The 16,411-nt window shown below is 34.5% G+C and overlaps 1 protein-coding gene across 1 annotated transcript in view; it reads right to left on the bottom strand.

The window, feature by feature from the left end:
* Positions 1-16,411, bottom strand: part of LOC123252422 (WD repeat-containing protein 19-like) — a 200,917-nt gene that overhangs the window by 148,134 nt on the left and 36,372 nt on the right. Inside the window, exons 9-14 of the mRNA XM_044681745.1 lie at positions 12,615-12,788; positions 11,872-11,942; positions 8,399-8,571; positions 8,199-8,313; positions 2,598-2,704; positions 1,599-1,721 (exon numbers count right to left, since the gene is read on the bottom strand). Coding sequence (XP_044537680.1) covers positions 1,599-1,721; positions 2,598-2,704; positions 8,199-8,313; positions 8,399-8,571; positions 11,872-11,942; positions 12,615-12,788 — 763 coding nt within the window. The remainder of the gene's footprint in view (positions 1-1,598; positions 1,722-2,597; positions 2,705-8,198; positions 8,314-8,398; positions 8,572-11,871; positions 11,943-12,614; positions 12,789-16,411) is intronic.

Here is a 16,411-nt window from a genome sequence, read left to right as displayed (position 1 = left end):
TTCTTTCAGTTCAAATAGGCTATAATTTATTCCGATGACAATATTCTTTCTGTTCTTTCATCCTTCATGTATGTATTCCCACTCTGGTTCTTGGATTTCCTTGTGTGAATGTACCTTCTTAATATACAATAATATTCCACTCACTTTATCTATCCTACACTTTTTTTGTACCTATCCTAATATTCCAGTTATAGGTCCTATCCCACCACCTCTTAATGATAAATTTGCCTAGCAGCTAGGTAGTGCAACAGATAGAATTTTAGCCTGGAGTCAGGAAGCCTCATCTTCCTGAGTTCAAGTTTGGTCTCAGTCACTTACTAGTGATATGATCCTGGACAAGTCATTTAACCCTGTGTACTTCAGTTTCCTCATTTGTAAAATAGAACTAAATCAAATTTATAAAAATGTAATTCATTCTCCAATTGACAAGTGGTCAAAGAATGAGAGTAGGCAGTTTTCAGATGAAGAAATCAAAGCTATCTATAGTCATATGAAAAATGCTCTCAATCACTCTTCATTAGAGAAGTGGAATTTAAAACAACTCAGAGGCACCACTTTGCACTTATCAGATTAGCCAATATGACAGAAAAGGAAGGGATGTGGGAAAATCTGAGACACTAAAACAATTGTGATCTGATCCAACTATTCTGGAGAGCGATTTGGAACTTCACCCAAAGGGCTCTAAAACTATGCATAGTTTTTGATCCAGCAGTAAGTCTGTATCCAAAAAAGATCCAAAAAAAGGAGGAAAGGGAAGGGACAAATTTGTACAAAAATATTTATAGGAGCTCTTATTATGGTAGCAAAGAACTGCAAATTGAGGGGCCATCTATCAATTGGGCAATGGCTGGACAAGTTGTGGTATATGACTATAATGGAATACTATTGTGCTATAAGAAATGATGAGCAAGATGGTTTTGAAAAAGTCCAAAATGACTTACTTAAACTGATGCAAAGTGAAGTAAGCATAAACAGAAAAACATTGCACATGATAGCAATATTTTTTGTTGAAAAACTGAATGACCTAGTTATTCTCAGCAATGCAGTGATCCAAGTCAGTCCTAGAGACTCATGATAAAAAATGCTGTCTGAGAAATGCCCTCAGAAAAAGAACTATTAGATTCTGAATGCAGATCAAAACACACTATATTTCACTTTCTTTTTTGTTGCTGTAGTTTGAGATCTCTTCCACAAAATGACTAATTTGGGGAAATGTTTTACATGATTGCACATGTAAAATCTTTATCAGGTAGAGGGGAGGGGTGAGAGAGAGGGAAGGAAGGTGAGAAGGAGAAGGTTAAAATGAATGCTAAAAAGTTACTTTTCCATGTAATTGAAAAAAAATAAAATATCATTATTTTTAAAATAAAGAGATTTCAAGAGGACAAGTAATCTAATTCTTCACGTGGAATATATAAAATAATCCAAGATGGATGGGTTTTTTAAAATATTCTTAAACATCTCCAGGGTAAAAAATTTGATTACTTCCTATAATAAATTTCTCTCTTAAGCTTTTATAGGTTTTAAGAAGTAAAAAGAATAAAAGTTAGCAACTCCTACACAATTAATTTGATAACAAATTAATATAAAATACATACATCAGTCCCATAGATGAGGAAATCACCAGTTAATGTATGGCACAAAATTCTACATTCATCAGCTGTTGCTGGGAAAAGACGAGTTTCTCGCTCTTCTTGAGCATCTAAAATTTCACTTTCTATCTAAAATATGAAATTAAATAGCAATGTAATGATTCAGTAAATTAATTCTCATGGAATTCTGCTGGTTCCATGACAATACCAGGGTTGTGGCGCTATGAAAGGGCATGGTTGGCATGCTGCCAACATGGAAGAAAGCTATGTTTAGAAAGTTGCTGAATGAGAAGTTTTCTCATTCAAGTCAACCACTATTCTATTTAATTCTTTAACTCTGGCATGTTACAAATTGATCCCACGGATTTTTTTTAATCATTACTGTAAATTCAAGCTCCCATATCCCCTTTCAGATTTGTTACTGTCAAACTTTGGGCTGACCAAGCATGCCATCTTCTACTTTATTTCCTTCATGAGATTTTTATTGTATGTGTGATGTGTCTTCACAACATGAGCAATATGGAAATATGTACTGCATGAAAGTATGGGTATAACCTATTTCAGACTCTTTATCATCTCAGGGTAGAGAGGGGGAAAGGGAAGGAGAAATCTGAAATCTAAAATATCAGAAAGCAGTTGTCAAAAATTGTTTCCAAAAGTAACTGAAAATAATTAAAACAAAAAAAATCTGAGAATATAAGAAAGTTTGTGAACATTAGATTCAAGTCTCTAAACAGATGGGATAGGCAACATAATTATTGAACTGAGTCATACCTAGACAAAAGAAAGGCAGTCTCAAATAAAATAAGAATGAATATTTGGGAGAAGGTATTTGGGAAAACTGCTTGCACCTGAGGAAGTGAGATAATAATAATGTGGATTGAGGAGTCAATACAATAGGTGGTAAACTTGTTTAGTAGGCTCCATTGGCAGAATTGTCCAACAGAAGATTTTCAGAAGCCATCCCTGAGAATCCATGATCAGATAAATATAGTATATCCTTACCATATGTAATTGAACTTTTCCCTCAAAGAGCACAGCAGCATAGTCAGAATTAAGGCTCATACTGACGACAGTCCCCAGATATTCCATATCTTTCAGTTTTTTGACACCTATATAAGTCAAGAAAAATAACTTAATATTTTAAAGTTTTATCTCTTTTATAGACTTATATAGTTCAACATCTAAAAAATAAAATTGGTTTTTCCAAGTATAGGACACATGACTCGCCAAGTCATTTTTTGGTTGTCCACTTGGTGATTTTATTAAGTCAGTGGCAAGAATAATCTCCCCAATATCAACAGACATGAATAGTTTTCAAAATAACTACAAACTAGAAATTTGGTTATGACCACCAGATCAAACATTATACCAAAATAAATTCCAAATAGATACATGCTTTAGACATAAAAGGTGACATCATAAGCAAATTAGAGGAGCAAAGAAGAAATGACCTCTTGGACCTATGGATAGGGAAAGAATTCATGACCAACTGAGTAACAGAGAGAATCTTAGAAGATACAATTAACAGCTTTCACAAACTTAATGCAATTAAAATTAGAAGGAAAATAGGTAATGGTAAAAATCTTTGCATCAAGTTTCTTTAAAGGTCTTATTTCAGAAACAAATAAGAATGGATTCAAATTAATAAGACTAAGGCCTATTCCCCAACTAAGACCTATCCTCATTAAATGATATCAATAGGCAGTTTTCAAAAGAAGTACAAACTAGTAACAATCATATAAAAAATGCTCCAATCACTAATAATTGGAGAATTGCAATTTAAGCATCTCTTAGATATCACACTCATTAAATTGGTAAAGATAACAAAAAAAAGGAAAATAAAAACTGTTGGAGGAGACATGGGAAAATAAGTTCACTTGTGCACTGCTAGAGGAGCTATGAATTGGTCCAGCCATTCTGGAAAGTAATCAGAAACTATGCCCAAAAGTTAATAAATTGTGCTTACCCTTTCACCCACTTAAACTTCTATGGTGAGTGAAGGATGAAATGACTGAGGAGACAAAGTTTCAATCTTTTAAGCATATTGATTTATTATGCAATGCATTAGTAAATGCATTTATCAACCAATTGCCCAACAAATTAGGACAAGGTCCTTTCCTCAACTAGACCTCAAATACAGGAGGAGACAGAATTTTATACATTAGGAACAATCAAGTAAAAACAATAATTAATAGAAAACAATACAACATTAGGTAATCTGATTTCTAATTGGATAAAAGATTATGAATTTTCAAATCAGGAGGAGGAGAGTGAATGGGTGCAGTTCCTTGACTTCAGAAAAAGAGGTATCCTATGCCCCCTCCCAAGTGTAAGTAAATAATCAATGGAACATGTAAACAATAACTGATCAAAATTGGACCAATTTTCAGAAGACATATGGGTTGCTTCTGATGTACAATTATGAGAAAACTCCCTGTATCAGTCTTTAGGTCTAATAGGGTTTCTGCTCAACATAATATAGGTTCTTAGTTAAGGGTCTCTAAGTTGTAGGTAGAGGTGGTCCAGTGTTTTAGCCAAGCAGGTCTAAGTTCAAACAATGCAATAAAGTTTTCTTCTAATCCTCACAACTGAATAATGTTTTGTCATAAGCCTGAAGTTGAACCAGATCCATAATTGAATAGAAAGAGAACTATGATAGTTCTAGAACTAATTCACAAGATGGTGTCAGTGTGGTTCACCCAATTCCCACTACCACTTTCTATTCTAATCCCTCAATTTCCTCAAACTTCTACTATACCTATACTCCAAAGAAATCAAATAATGAGGAAAAAGATCTGTACGTACAAAAATATTTATAGTAATTCTTTTCAAAGGTGTCTAAAACTACAAACTTAGGCAATACCTATCTCCTGAAGAATGGCTGAACAACTGTGGCATATAAATGTAGTTTCAGCTGGTCACACAAGTATTTATTAGGCACCTAATATGTGCCAGGCACTGTGCTAAGTACTAGGGATATGAAGAAAGGCCAAAAAACGGTACCTTCTCTCAAAGAGCTCACAACTTAATGGGGAAGTTAGCATCCAAACAACCACAATACATACAGGATAAACTGAAGATAATCTCAGAAGGTATTTTCAGTATTCTTAACTCCAAAATCACTTACATCAACAGAGAACTGGATGTGATTTTTTTGGTTCTAGAATAAATAAAAAATCTCTTGTATGAAAAACCATAAGCTTTGAAACCAGTAACAAGTGTGCTTGAATTATTTAACTGAGGTACAATGCTACTCAATAAGAAAAGAAGGATGCAGCAATAATTTATAAGCAATGTTTCTGAAATCAACAGTGTGATCTTTTGTGATGCCTGTACAAAAACTGGAACTATGCAAGTACAAACTGGCACATCATACAGTGCAAAAAAAAGGAAGAGTGTGAAAAACAACACAAATGGAGTCAGAAACCTATTCCTTGGCACTATCTACTCTTCCTAAATATGAACAGCCTTCTCTGTTCAGGGAATCTTGTTTGATTTGTTGTAACCTCTAAAGAGAGGTTGACCTGTGCCAGTAATTAAAGCAATCCATGGACCAGAGGAAAAACTAGTCTAGAAAAAGGAGAGTATAGTCAAAATCAAGATCTTAGTGAAACATAAACCAGAGGTTAGGAATCAGAATTCTTTAAGAATATCAGATTAAGGAACTGAAATGAATGATGGAAACAGTGTTTCAAATCAGAGAAGTATACATAGAAAACATACTACCGAGAATGAGAACAAAATAATAGGTTTTCCAATAAACTTTCTTACCCAAAGCCATGATTCCATAGTCTTCTTTTTAACAAAATAGTTTAAATAGAGAACCAGATGAATGCTCTCCTTCAGTTTTCTTTAGAAAAATCTCCTAGGGCTGTCTTTTCTATCCTCGTCAACAACGAATCCATCCAGGAATTTGGGCTTCTCAGGTTAGTTTAACAGCAAAACCATATGGCCTATGTGGGGCAACTTCTGTTTCTCAACTACATTACAAATATCCTCATAATTCTGATACTGGAGAGGAAGTTCTAGTTTTTTGGAATCTGGACAGATACAAGATAGACCTGCTCTAGGCAATAATTCCGTCAGGGCTGTCTGTGCTGGAATGTGACCTTTTCCAAACCACACTCAGTAACTTGGCAAGACTATACAAGCCAATTGATCCCTCAAACTTGGAAATAGAAAGGATAGGGTCCTTTCCAAGTAATATTTCAAGATGTTTCCCCATGGAAACCCAATGACTTATCTCAAATTCCTGTCCCATATCAAAGTGGATACTAGTAAATTGTTTTAATTACTGCTGGGGGAGATTTATTAAAGTATTTATTAAATACTATGGTGCCAGTCACTGTGCTAAGCACTGAGGATACAAAAACAGGAAAATAAGATGGCACTAATTTTCAAGGACCTTATAGGGAAAAGTAACACATTAAAAAAAACTAATGGAAAGGAGCATATACTTACAGGGGAAAGGCATCTAGTGTAGAATTAGAACATACCAGAGATCATACCAAGGGAGAAATGATCAAGTATTATTTCTGCTAAAATGGTCTCAGGTTAAAGTTATACTCAAGGAGATAGCTGGATACATCTGGAGAGTGAGAGGGGCAGCTCTGATTCTCAAAGTATTTTCTTTCTTTAAGCAGTAACCAAGTCTCTCTCATTCACAGAGACCTTGATATCCCACTCTAGCTAGGATCAACAGCATAAAGAGCTTGGCAAGACAATCTCAAGGGTCTGGAATTGAGGGCAAGGTGACAGGACATGTGAAACTGCAATCATCTGAGCAAAGATCAAGAGAAATTGAAACAGAATTTTTAATTTTGTTGTTGTAGTATATTCCAGGCTACCTAACATGGAGAAGTTAAGCAAGGAATTTCAAGAAAACAGGCTGCAAAAACTAATATATAAGTAGGATATAGTAATAAGGGATGGGAAGATCAGCAATCTGGACATCTGTTGGCATTCTCTACTACAAGTACAATTACTGATAAATTCTTAATTCATCAATTACAATTTCATCATTAAGAGATAAAGAAGATGATAAAGGAAACTGCTATTCTTGAGCTGATTCTAACCAAGAACTAGTGCTAAATAATGGGAATGTTATAAGAATTCGTAACAGGTGTGAGAAAAGCCATATATATTCTTACGTACAACTCAGATTTGGGGAGAGTGAACTTCAGCACGTTCAAAAGATATATATATATATATATATATATATGTAGGATCCAATTTCCTAAAATCCTATAGGTGAAGTTGGCCTAAGAGAAAAGAAGTTCTCCAGAATGAAATTTTAAAGAAACATACAAATGATTCCAATGAAAAGGAGAAAGGGGAATTGTCTAAAGAAACTGATGTGAGCTCAAAAACTAGCTCAAACATTTTTTTTTTATTTTTTTTTTATTTTAAACCCTTAACTTCTGTGTATTGACTTATAGGTGGAAGAGTGGTAAGGGTAGGCAATGGGGGTCAAGTGACTTGCCCAGGGTCACACAGCTGGGAAGTGTCTGAGGCCGGATTTGAACCTAGGACCTCCCATCTCTAGGCCTGGCTCTCAATCCACTGAGCTACCCAGCTGCCCCCTAGCTCAAACTTTTAAAAGGTATAAAAAATGGAAGACAAAATAAAATAATGAAGAAATTCAGAGTGCTGTCAGAATAGTATCTGAGGGGGGCAACTAAGTGGTAGAAGAAGGTCTTAAGTTCTACTGTACTCCAAAGAGCAGAACTAGGAGCAGGGAATGGAATTTCAAGAAAGGCATTTATATTCAACATCATAAAAACTGCTTTACAATAATATTTGTCCAAAAGTAGAACTGTCTCCCTCGGGAGTTAGTAACTCTGTCTTAAGAGTTTTCAAGGGAAATGAACATTTATTTGTCAAATTGGCAGAGATTGTTGTTCACATACAGATTGGACTAAATGTCATCTGAGTTCATTTCCAACACTGAGATTCTGTGATTTGAGAGATTCCTCTATCTTCTGAACCTATCATGTAGCACCCTGGACACATAGCTAGCTTTCCCAAGGCCTCAAAAGGAACTATTTGCATTCATTAGTTAGAAAAGTAACAGCATAGGCAATACATATCTACATTGCTTGATTTTACAGTGTATTCCAAGGTTTTATATTCATTTACCTGTTTAATACTTTATTTTGTTACTGGTATTAGCAGAATTAAATTTGCAAACCTCAGTTAATTTTAGATGAATCAATGTCTAGAAAAATATTTCTTGTTACATCAGAATTAACAAATAAGGAACACGGGGGCAGCTGGGTAGCTCAGTGGATTGAGAGCCAGGCCTAGAGATGGGAGGTCCTAGGTTCAAATCTGGTCTCAGACACTTCCCAGCTGTGTGACTCTGGGCAAGTCACCTGACCCTCATTGCCTACCCTTACCACTCTTCTGCCTTGGAGCCAATACACTGTATTGGCTCCAAGACAGAAGGTAAGGGTTTAAAAAAAAAATAAGGAACACAATAAGTTAAAAATGAACTTTAGCTCCTTTAAAGATGGCAACCGCACATAGGTCATAATAAGATCATTCTTATTAAATGACCAAATATTTATCAAATTAAAGAGACAGAGTCAATTTTATACTTACCTGTGTCTCCTAATGCATAAAACCAGGCTCTATTATTCATACCAACAGCCAAATGAAAAAGACCTACTGCAATGAAATTAGGTTCCACTTCAACAGAAACAGTGACTGGTAGCTCCTATAAAAATAATTAGTCTCATTTATTAGAACCTTTGGAGATCTGTCATTTTAAATAAAAGTGAAATATCAAAAAGTTTTCATACTCCTTCAACAGGGTTGGCTACAGTTACTTCAAGAAGGGAAGTAAGATAAGCAATCCGTGTACTAAAAGTATCTCCAAGAACTGGAAGCTTTGTCAGGAAAACATGGAGTGAGCCTCTTTGTGTAGCCACTGCCAGCAACTGTCCATCATCTGTCCAAGACATGCAACCTAAACCTTAAATATTAAAAAAAATTTTTTTTGAAAAAAAGTTAAATTTTTTTTCAGAAAGAATATTCAAAAACTATTTTGCAGCTACATATTTGAATTTTGAATTTAGTTTGAAATTGCTCATCTGATTTTATAATCATAGTTAGCCTAGATGATTTCAAACATTTTGACTCACTTTTAAAAATTTATGTTCTAATAATCCTATTAATACTCATAAGAGAATTAGATGATAAAACCTAATGAAAATGCTTTTATTTCATTCTATATTTGCTGTAACAATACATATTGAGTATATGTGACAAGTTTTTAATGAGACCACAGTTGAATGTTTAATGAAGTATTTTTTTATTTCTTTCAAAAGTACAGTATATGTAGCTGCAATACAAAATGCAAGTCATTTCCTAATATTAAAAATAATCATTCAAATTTATATGGCAAAAATAAATAGAAATAACATATTCAGATATTGTTTATTTTCATATTTTTCAAATAACTGGAAAAACAAAAATAAACTAGAAAAAGAGGTACTTAAAATCTGTGCCTGAACACTATTGAATTGCTGGTGGAGTTGTGAAATGATTCGACCATTCTGGAGGGCAATTTGGAGCTATGGTGCATACCCTTTGATCCTATAACACTACTACTGGGTCTATATCCCAAAGATATAAAAAAAGGGAAAGGACCTACTTGTACAAAGATATTTATAACAGCTCTTTTTGTGGTGGCAAAGAATTAGAATTATGGGATGTCCATCATTTGGAGAATGGCTGAACAAATTGTGGTATATGACAGTGATGAAATACTATTGTACTATAAGAAATGATAAGCAGGATGATTTCAGAAAAAGCTAGAAAGATCTGCACAAACTAATAAAGAATGTAATAAGCAGAACAATGATCATCTGTGAAACTTGGCAGCTCTCAGCAATGCAATGATCTAGGGCAATTCTGAAAGATGTATGACAGGAAATGTTATCCACTTCCAGAGAAAGAACTGTTGAGTTGGATGATACAAATCAAAGCATACTATCTTTCATATCAGTGTATTTATGGCTATATTTGGGGGTTTTCGTTTTGTATGAGTGTGCTCTTAAAACAATGACCAATATAGAAGTGTGTTTTGCATGATAATACACGTATGGCCCAAATCAAATTGCTTACCATTTTTGAGTAGGAGAGGGAAAGGATGGAAGGAGATGGTTTGGATCTTATAATTTTAGAAAATGTATATTGGAAATTATTATTACATATAACTGGAAAAATAAAATATCTTTGATTTTTTAAAAAAATGTTAAGTTAAAAAAAAATGTACCTGAAGTTAGCAGTTATACGGTGATTTCAATAGAGCAGTTGTCTCCTGTCTAAAACATGAATCTCCTCTATAATAAAGTTGTCAAACACATGGTCCAGTGCACAGGAACCATATTAAAATGGGGGTAACTAGGTAACAATGGATAGAGTATTAGGCCTAGACTCAGATGGCCCTGGGTTCAATTTGGCCTTAGATACCTCCTAGCTTTCTGACCCTGGGCAAGTCATTTAAACGTATTTGCCTAGCCCTTTCCTTTCTATCTTAAGAGTTGTTACTAAAATAGAAATTAATAGTTTAAAAATATAATTGGGTAATATTTAATAAAATAAATAAAAATAATGTGTAATTAGAATTTGCTTCCCAAGACTCTCTCTCCCAGCATCCCATTTATGTATCTACATTACATAACTAACGCAGGGAAGATATGTTTTGTGTAGCTCCGCCCTCACTCTTTTTTTCCCCAGGAACAAGGTTGTGGAGTTTGGGGAAGAGCCAGGCAGGAGAAGTTTACTCACATGGTCATACTTAAGTTTTATATTTTGTTCTTGTATTTCTTCTACTTCAAGTGATTACTAATAAATCTTATAAAAATAATGCTTAGATTTATTGGATATTAATTTAAATTTAACATAATACTGATAATGTGGTTTCCTAAGTCAACATTCATAGTGAGCCTTATGTAAAATGTAAAGGTCATGTTTCTATTTGTGTTTGACATCACTGCTCTGTAACATTCACAACAGGTAAGGAACAGGTAAGGTTCAGCTCTGCCTGAAAACCTCTTACACTTACTGACATGCAATTCATTCTACTTTGTATCACTCTATTTATTGAGATTTTTTTTCTTTTATTGAACCAAAACCTGTCCCCCCCCAGTATTTTTTCTTTTTAATCCTTACCTTCTGTCAGGTAATAGGGGTTAAGTGACTTGCCCAGGATCACACAACTAGGAAGTGTCTGAAGCCAAAACCAGGCCTCTAGGCCTGGCTCTCAATCCATTGAGTCACCTATCTGTTTCCAGCTCAGTAACTTTTAAAGCACCAATCCTAATCTGCCCTTTAGGACTAAACAAAACAAATCTAATCTCTCTAACATGACAACCCTTCAACTATTTGAACACAATAATCATTCCTCCTCCCACAAAATTTTTTCTCCTTCCAGTAGGGTATGTCAAGGCTAAGAAAATATGTAATGATTTCTGCTATCTGGCAAATATTCTAATATGAGCATAGGCATTTTTTCCCTATAGCAACAACTGAAATTAAAACAGAAGAAACTTTCCTCATATTCTGATTCATCAGATATACCTTAGTTGATGTAATAAAGAAGATTCAAAGCTTAAGTTACCCTGATGTAGGCAAAGAGGAAGATAAAAGTCACATCTAGCATATGCAATGTGTCCTGGAAATGCAATAATGTTAAAAAAAAAACCAAAGGTTAAATAATGCAATAACGAATCAGTTTTGTTGAAAAGGAAATTGCTTCCAAAGGTTCAATACCACTCCTTCCCAAAACTGAAGCAAGGTGCCTTGTGAAATGGAAAATTAGATTAAAAAGTAGGAGTTAAACTATAAGTATTTTCAAATCAAGGAGGCCAGGCTAATATTTTTCTTTAATCTAATGACTTCCTAAAATGTAAACTATTAGGGAAAACAAAAGAAAACTGATGACAAGTTGATTTAGGTGAGTGAATATTCTTCCCTAGGCATTTTCCTTCCAATGTGCTTTTAGCTACAATTTTTTAATTTAAAAAAATGTTAAGGGGCAGCTGGGTAGCTCAGTGGAGTGAGAGTCAGGCCTAGAGACAGGAGGTCCTAGGTTCAAACCCGGCCTCAGCCACTTCCCAGCTGTGTGACCCTGGGCAAGTCACTTGACCCCCATTGCCCACCCTTACCACTCTTCCACCTGTGAGACAATACACCAAAGTACAAGGGTTTAAAAAAAATTGCTAAAAGAAAAGAAAAAAATGTTAAGTTTGAAAAGCTGCTACTGTACCTTTATTTTCATCATCCAGATTTATGATGGCATACATTTCTTTCAGCTCTGATAAATCATGGATTTTAATACTGAAACAAAAAAACAGATATTAACTTTAATCAATGTCATGACAAGAAGGTTGGCCACAAGATGACTGTTTTGCCACAATTCATGAAAGAATTTTGATCTTCACCAAAATTCACCATATCACAGAACTTTCAAAGTAATAAAGTAAACTGTCAATACCACATCAAGCGATCAACTAAATAGAAGACAGACAAGAAGACATCTAAATAGAAGATTGTCAAGAAAAAATCATTATTTAGATTTAAATATTAGCATTACAAGTCTAAAAACTTGACAAATTATTGAAACAAGATTTCTAAGAGGTATATTGAAGCAAAAGATATATTCACCATCAATTAAAGTATCATAGAAAAAAATGCAGAATTTTCTAAACATAACATAAACAAAGGCAAAGAGAAGATTTAATGTATAATTATCTAGATAAGTGGGGTTCCCAAAGTGGCCATTTAACAGTATGTTTCTTTTTATTTTAATATCCAGAATGGTTATTTCTTTGCTGTTTTTTAAGCTTCAGAATCTGGATCTTTGAGAAAGTTGAGAGAAAGGCAATCCCTTTTTCTGAGTTGGGTTTTTTTTAAGCCTAAATTAATGCATAGCAATAATTATTACAAATCTGATTTTATAGGGAAAACACATAAGTTTAGGGTAATTAAAGTAATTTGACTGTTACCTACCAGTTGTCTCCACATGATGCTGCTTTATTTAGCGACTGAGATATTGCAATGTTAGTTAGATTATCCTTATGGTCACGGGCCTGAAAAATCTCTTGACCAATTTCTTGAAAATGTGTTGAAATAACCACAATATACCCATGTGAAAAACCAATCATGATATAGCCATCACCAAACCTGAAGTAAAAGTGAATATTAAGTATGCAACACAAAGGTAAATGTGGACTTTTTCTGCTTAATTTTAAAATATCAGAGCAATACATCAATAAGGTCTATTATCTCTAGTGACTGTCACTAAATTTACTTTTAAGATTAGGTCCCTAGCCATAAAAACCTATGGATGGAGCTAAGGCTAAATTGCTTTTTAATTCTATTATAGTCAAAATAATGCTTAAGTGATGCTTGATAGACAAATATAAAATAGTTATTACTATATATAAAACAAGACAATGTGTTCAGGTTTTCCCAAGTGGCTCAGTAGTGCTTTCCTATACATACAACATGAGATAGTCAGGTCCCAATTTGGGTTAGTGGCTACAAGAATGGAAAGAAAGGCATAAAAAGGATGAATTATAACTGAAGAATTAATAGGACTTCAGAAATGAATGAATATGGCATAAACAAAGAGTAAGGGATGATTTTGAAGTAAGAGATTTTAATTATAAATAAAAGCATTCAAGACTGGGATAAAGTGTCTAATATAAAGTTGAACATTCCATCTTTCACTTTATTTTTTCATGAATTTTTTGATGTATGCATGATATGACACTTCTGTTGTGGCATGGGGAATATAGAAATATATTTCATGAAAGCACTGGTATAACTTCTAACAGACCATTTACTGCCTAAAGAGGTGGAATAGGGAGGAGGAGAATTTGAATTGCAAAATGTCAGAAAATAATTGTTAAAAAATTGTTTCTACATATGATTGAAAAATAAATTAAAAAGTGAAAAAATTAAGAGAGCTGGAAGGTACAGGGTATGATAAAATTATCCCCCAAATGAAGTGTACAGGTGTCCCTTCCACATCGGGTGGGAAGGGTGTAGGGGTGCAATGCATACACCATATGGAAAAATTATTTGGTCCTCCCTTCATACTAGAGAAGTCTAAAATTTTTCTTTTTCTTTTATAGGATGTTTACAATTTTTTAAAAATGTATGTTTTTGGTATTGTTGTGAGGGTTTATTTAGTAATGAATTTAGTAATAGTATTGGACCTAGCAGGAAGGACTGGAGAATTCCAAGATGGAATGAAGGAGCAGGAAGTGGGCTTGTGCTCTGAGAGAGACTCCATTAGTGGTTGGACATAACTGTTGCTAACCCTGGGAGATCTTAGAGTTAGGGAAAAACTGCATCCAGATTCCCTGGAATCCTGAGAGGTGAAGGCTTTCAGCAAGTGAACAACAGACCTGCAGAGCAGCACCAAGTAGGGAAGTAGTTTGGGATCTGGTGGACAGCATTTCAAACTAACTCTCCCTACCTGGGTACCTTGGATCACCTGGTGGAGTTGGCTCTTGGCATCCTGTGACCATCCTTGGATTTACTGCGAGACCCCAAAGCCACCCTCAGGCCCTTTAGCTGAGCTGACCAAACCTGGCTGGAACCAGGTTTGAAGAAGCTTTCCCTGTGACTTCAGTACTGCTTCCTTTGGGCCATGCCTGGCTTAGGTCAATAGGATAGTGTAGGCTAGTCCTTCCCTTGTTCCTGTGGTTTGTCCTTAGATTTTAAGTATAGAATCCCTTATTCCTATCCTTCAATTATTATTTCCCTCAAACTGTATAAACTTTTACCTTTGCCCGCTGGTTCCATAGACCCTGGCCTAGGGTGAGCTGGGTGACCATTGGGCCAACTGCCATTCCTGTGTCAGTTAAAAGCTTGGCAGTAAACCCTGGTCTCCCTATCCTGATTGGTCCTGTCTCTCCTTCAACCCAGTGTGAACCCACAAACCATTTAGTTATATTTTAATAATAATCATCATCATCCCTGGTGCCCCACCATTACAGTATCAAAAGATAAAATATGTTGCTATTATTCAATACTATACATGTATTTTATTCATTTCTGAGTTTCTCAATTTTTTCTATGTTGTCTGCTAGCTTTCATATGTAATTTTCAGTTTGCACAAAACTCCCCCAAAATTCTCATTTAATTTCTTTGTCAATCTGCTTTATAACAAAACCACAATGGGGAAAGTTGTGATGTGGAAGGGATGCCTGTATTCTATTTTGACAAGAAATTACTAGTCTTTAATAACTAGAAAGATATGTTTAATGTATGCTAGGATCTATTCAAAGCACAGTGGATACAAATACAAGTCGGATAGTCCTTACCTTTAGGTAGGGAAATGGAGGAAGTTTGAGACCAAGTGATTGGGGAGGAGGAAGAGAAGACATTAGCAAAATGAAACATGACTAAGGCCTTTCCTGAAATAGTGATGGGCCAGCAGTTAGTCACTAATCAACAAATTGAGGCTTCAGAAGTCAATTTCTCCAAGGGCAGAAAGTTGTTTTTGAGTTAATTATCTGTATATAGTCAAACCACTAACTTTTTAGAAAAAGAGTAAAATCAATAATAAACTAGCAAAAAGAATAAATGAGATGGTTTGGAATACAACTGAGTCAACTCCAACCTGACTTATTCAAATGAGCTAATACTTTTTATTTATAAGAATTGGCATTGATACACATTATCACCATTCCTAAGGATATTTAAATTAAGGATATAAATCAATCACTAGGATGTTCCTAAGGATATAAATCAATCACTACAACAAAGGGACCAAAATAGCCTAGAAACTGCCTCAGCAAGCAAATATGATCTCCTTGTGAAGTGAAGAGTTGTGGCAGCCAGGGACAATACTGGTTTATAATAAAAAAATCATTTTAAAGATCAGGAAGACATTGCAAGACTCTGAGCAATACTGCCTCATATAATCAAAAGAAACAACAGACAAACAAGGTTATAAAAAGCTTGGTGAGATACCCAACTAAGTCAAATCATCACACAAGCATCACATGACAAAATAAGCAGACCAACATATTTTTTTAAAGAAGAAATATCTAAAGATTTCTATAATCAATCAAAAATATAGTAAGCAGCCTACTATGTTTCAAGTATTATATTGAGGAGGCTATTGTGGATTCAAAGACAAAAATTTAATAGTTTTTGTCCTCAAGGAGTTAATTTGTTTTGAGGAAGAAAATATTTATATGTATAATTATATCTAACATATGCAAAATAAAAAGAAGGTGATTTTTGTGGAGTGAGGAGGCACTGGCAACTAGGGGTATCCAGGAAAGGCCTCATGGAGAAGGTAACATTTGAGTTTTGAAGAAAACTAGAGCTTATAAAAGGCAGAGATAAGAAGGAACAGAAGGGACATTTCAGGCATGAGAAATAGTTTATGTAAAGATAAGGAAACTAGATGAAATGTCATATATAAGGGAGAGGAAGAAAGTCAGTTTGGTTTGATTGCAGAGTGCAAGAAAGGAAATAAAGTAAAATAAGCCTGGAAAGTCAGATTGGGTCCAGCTTATGGAAGTTTTAAATAACAAACTCATTTTTCTATAAATTACTACAGTCAACACACTTGAACTCAGTACCATAGGGTCCATGAGGATATATGTAGAAATATAAATGGAATTTTAAAAAGCTGAGATAAGAAAAGCAGTTGGACTAGATGTTGTATACATGGAATTCTTGGCTTGAAGTAATACAGTTTTAAGGCTATTAAAGAGACAGTTCCCCATATCTGAAAGAGCAGAAAATTAATGGTTTGGGGCAATAAAACCTTTGGCATC

The sequence above is a fragment of the Gracilinanus agilis genome, chromosome 6, assembly GCF_016433145.1.
Source record: "Gracilinanus agilis isolate LMUSP501 chromosome 6, AgileGrace, whole genome shotgun sequence".
Taxonomy (NCBI): Eukaryota; Metazoa; Chordata; class Mammalia; order Didelphimorphia; family Didelphidae; genus Gracilinanus; species Gracilinanus agilis.
This window is presented reverse-complemented; position numbering and strand designations above follow the sequence as displayed.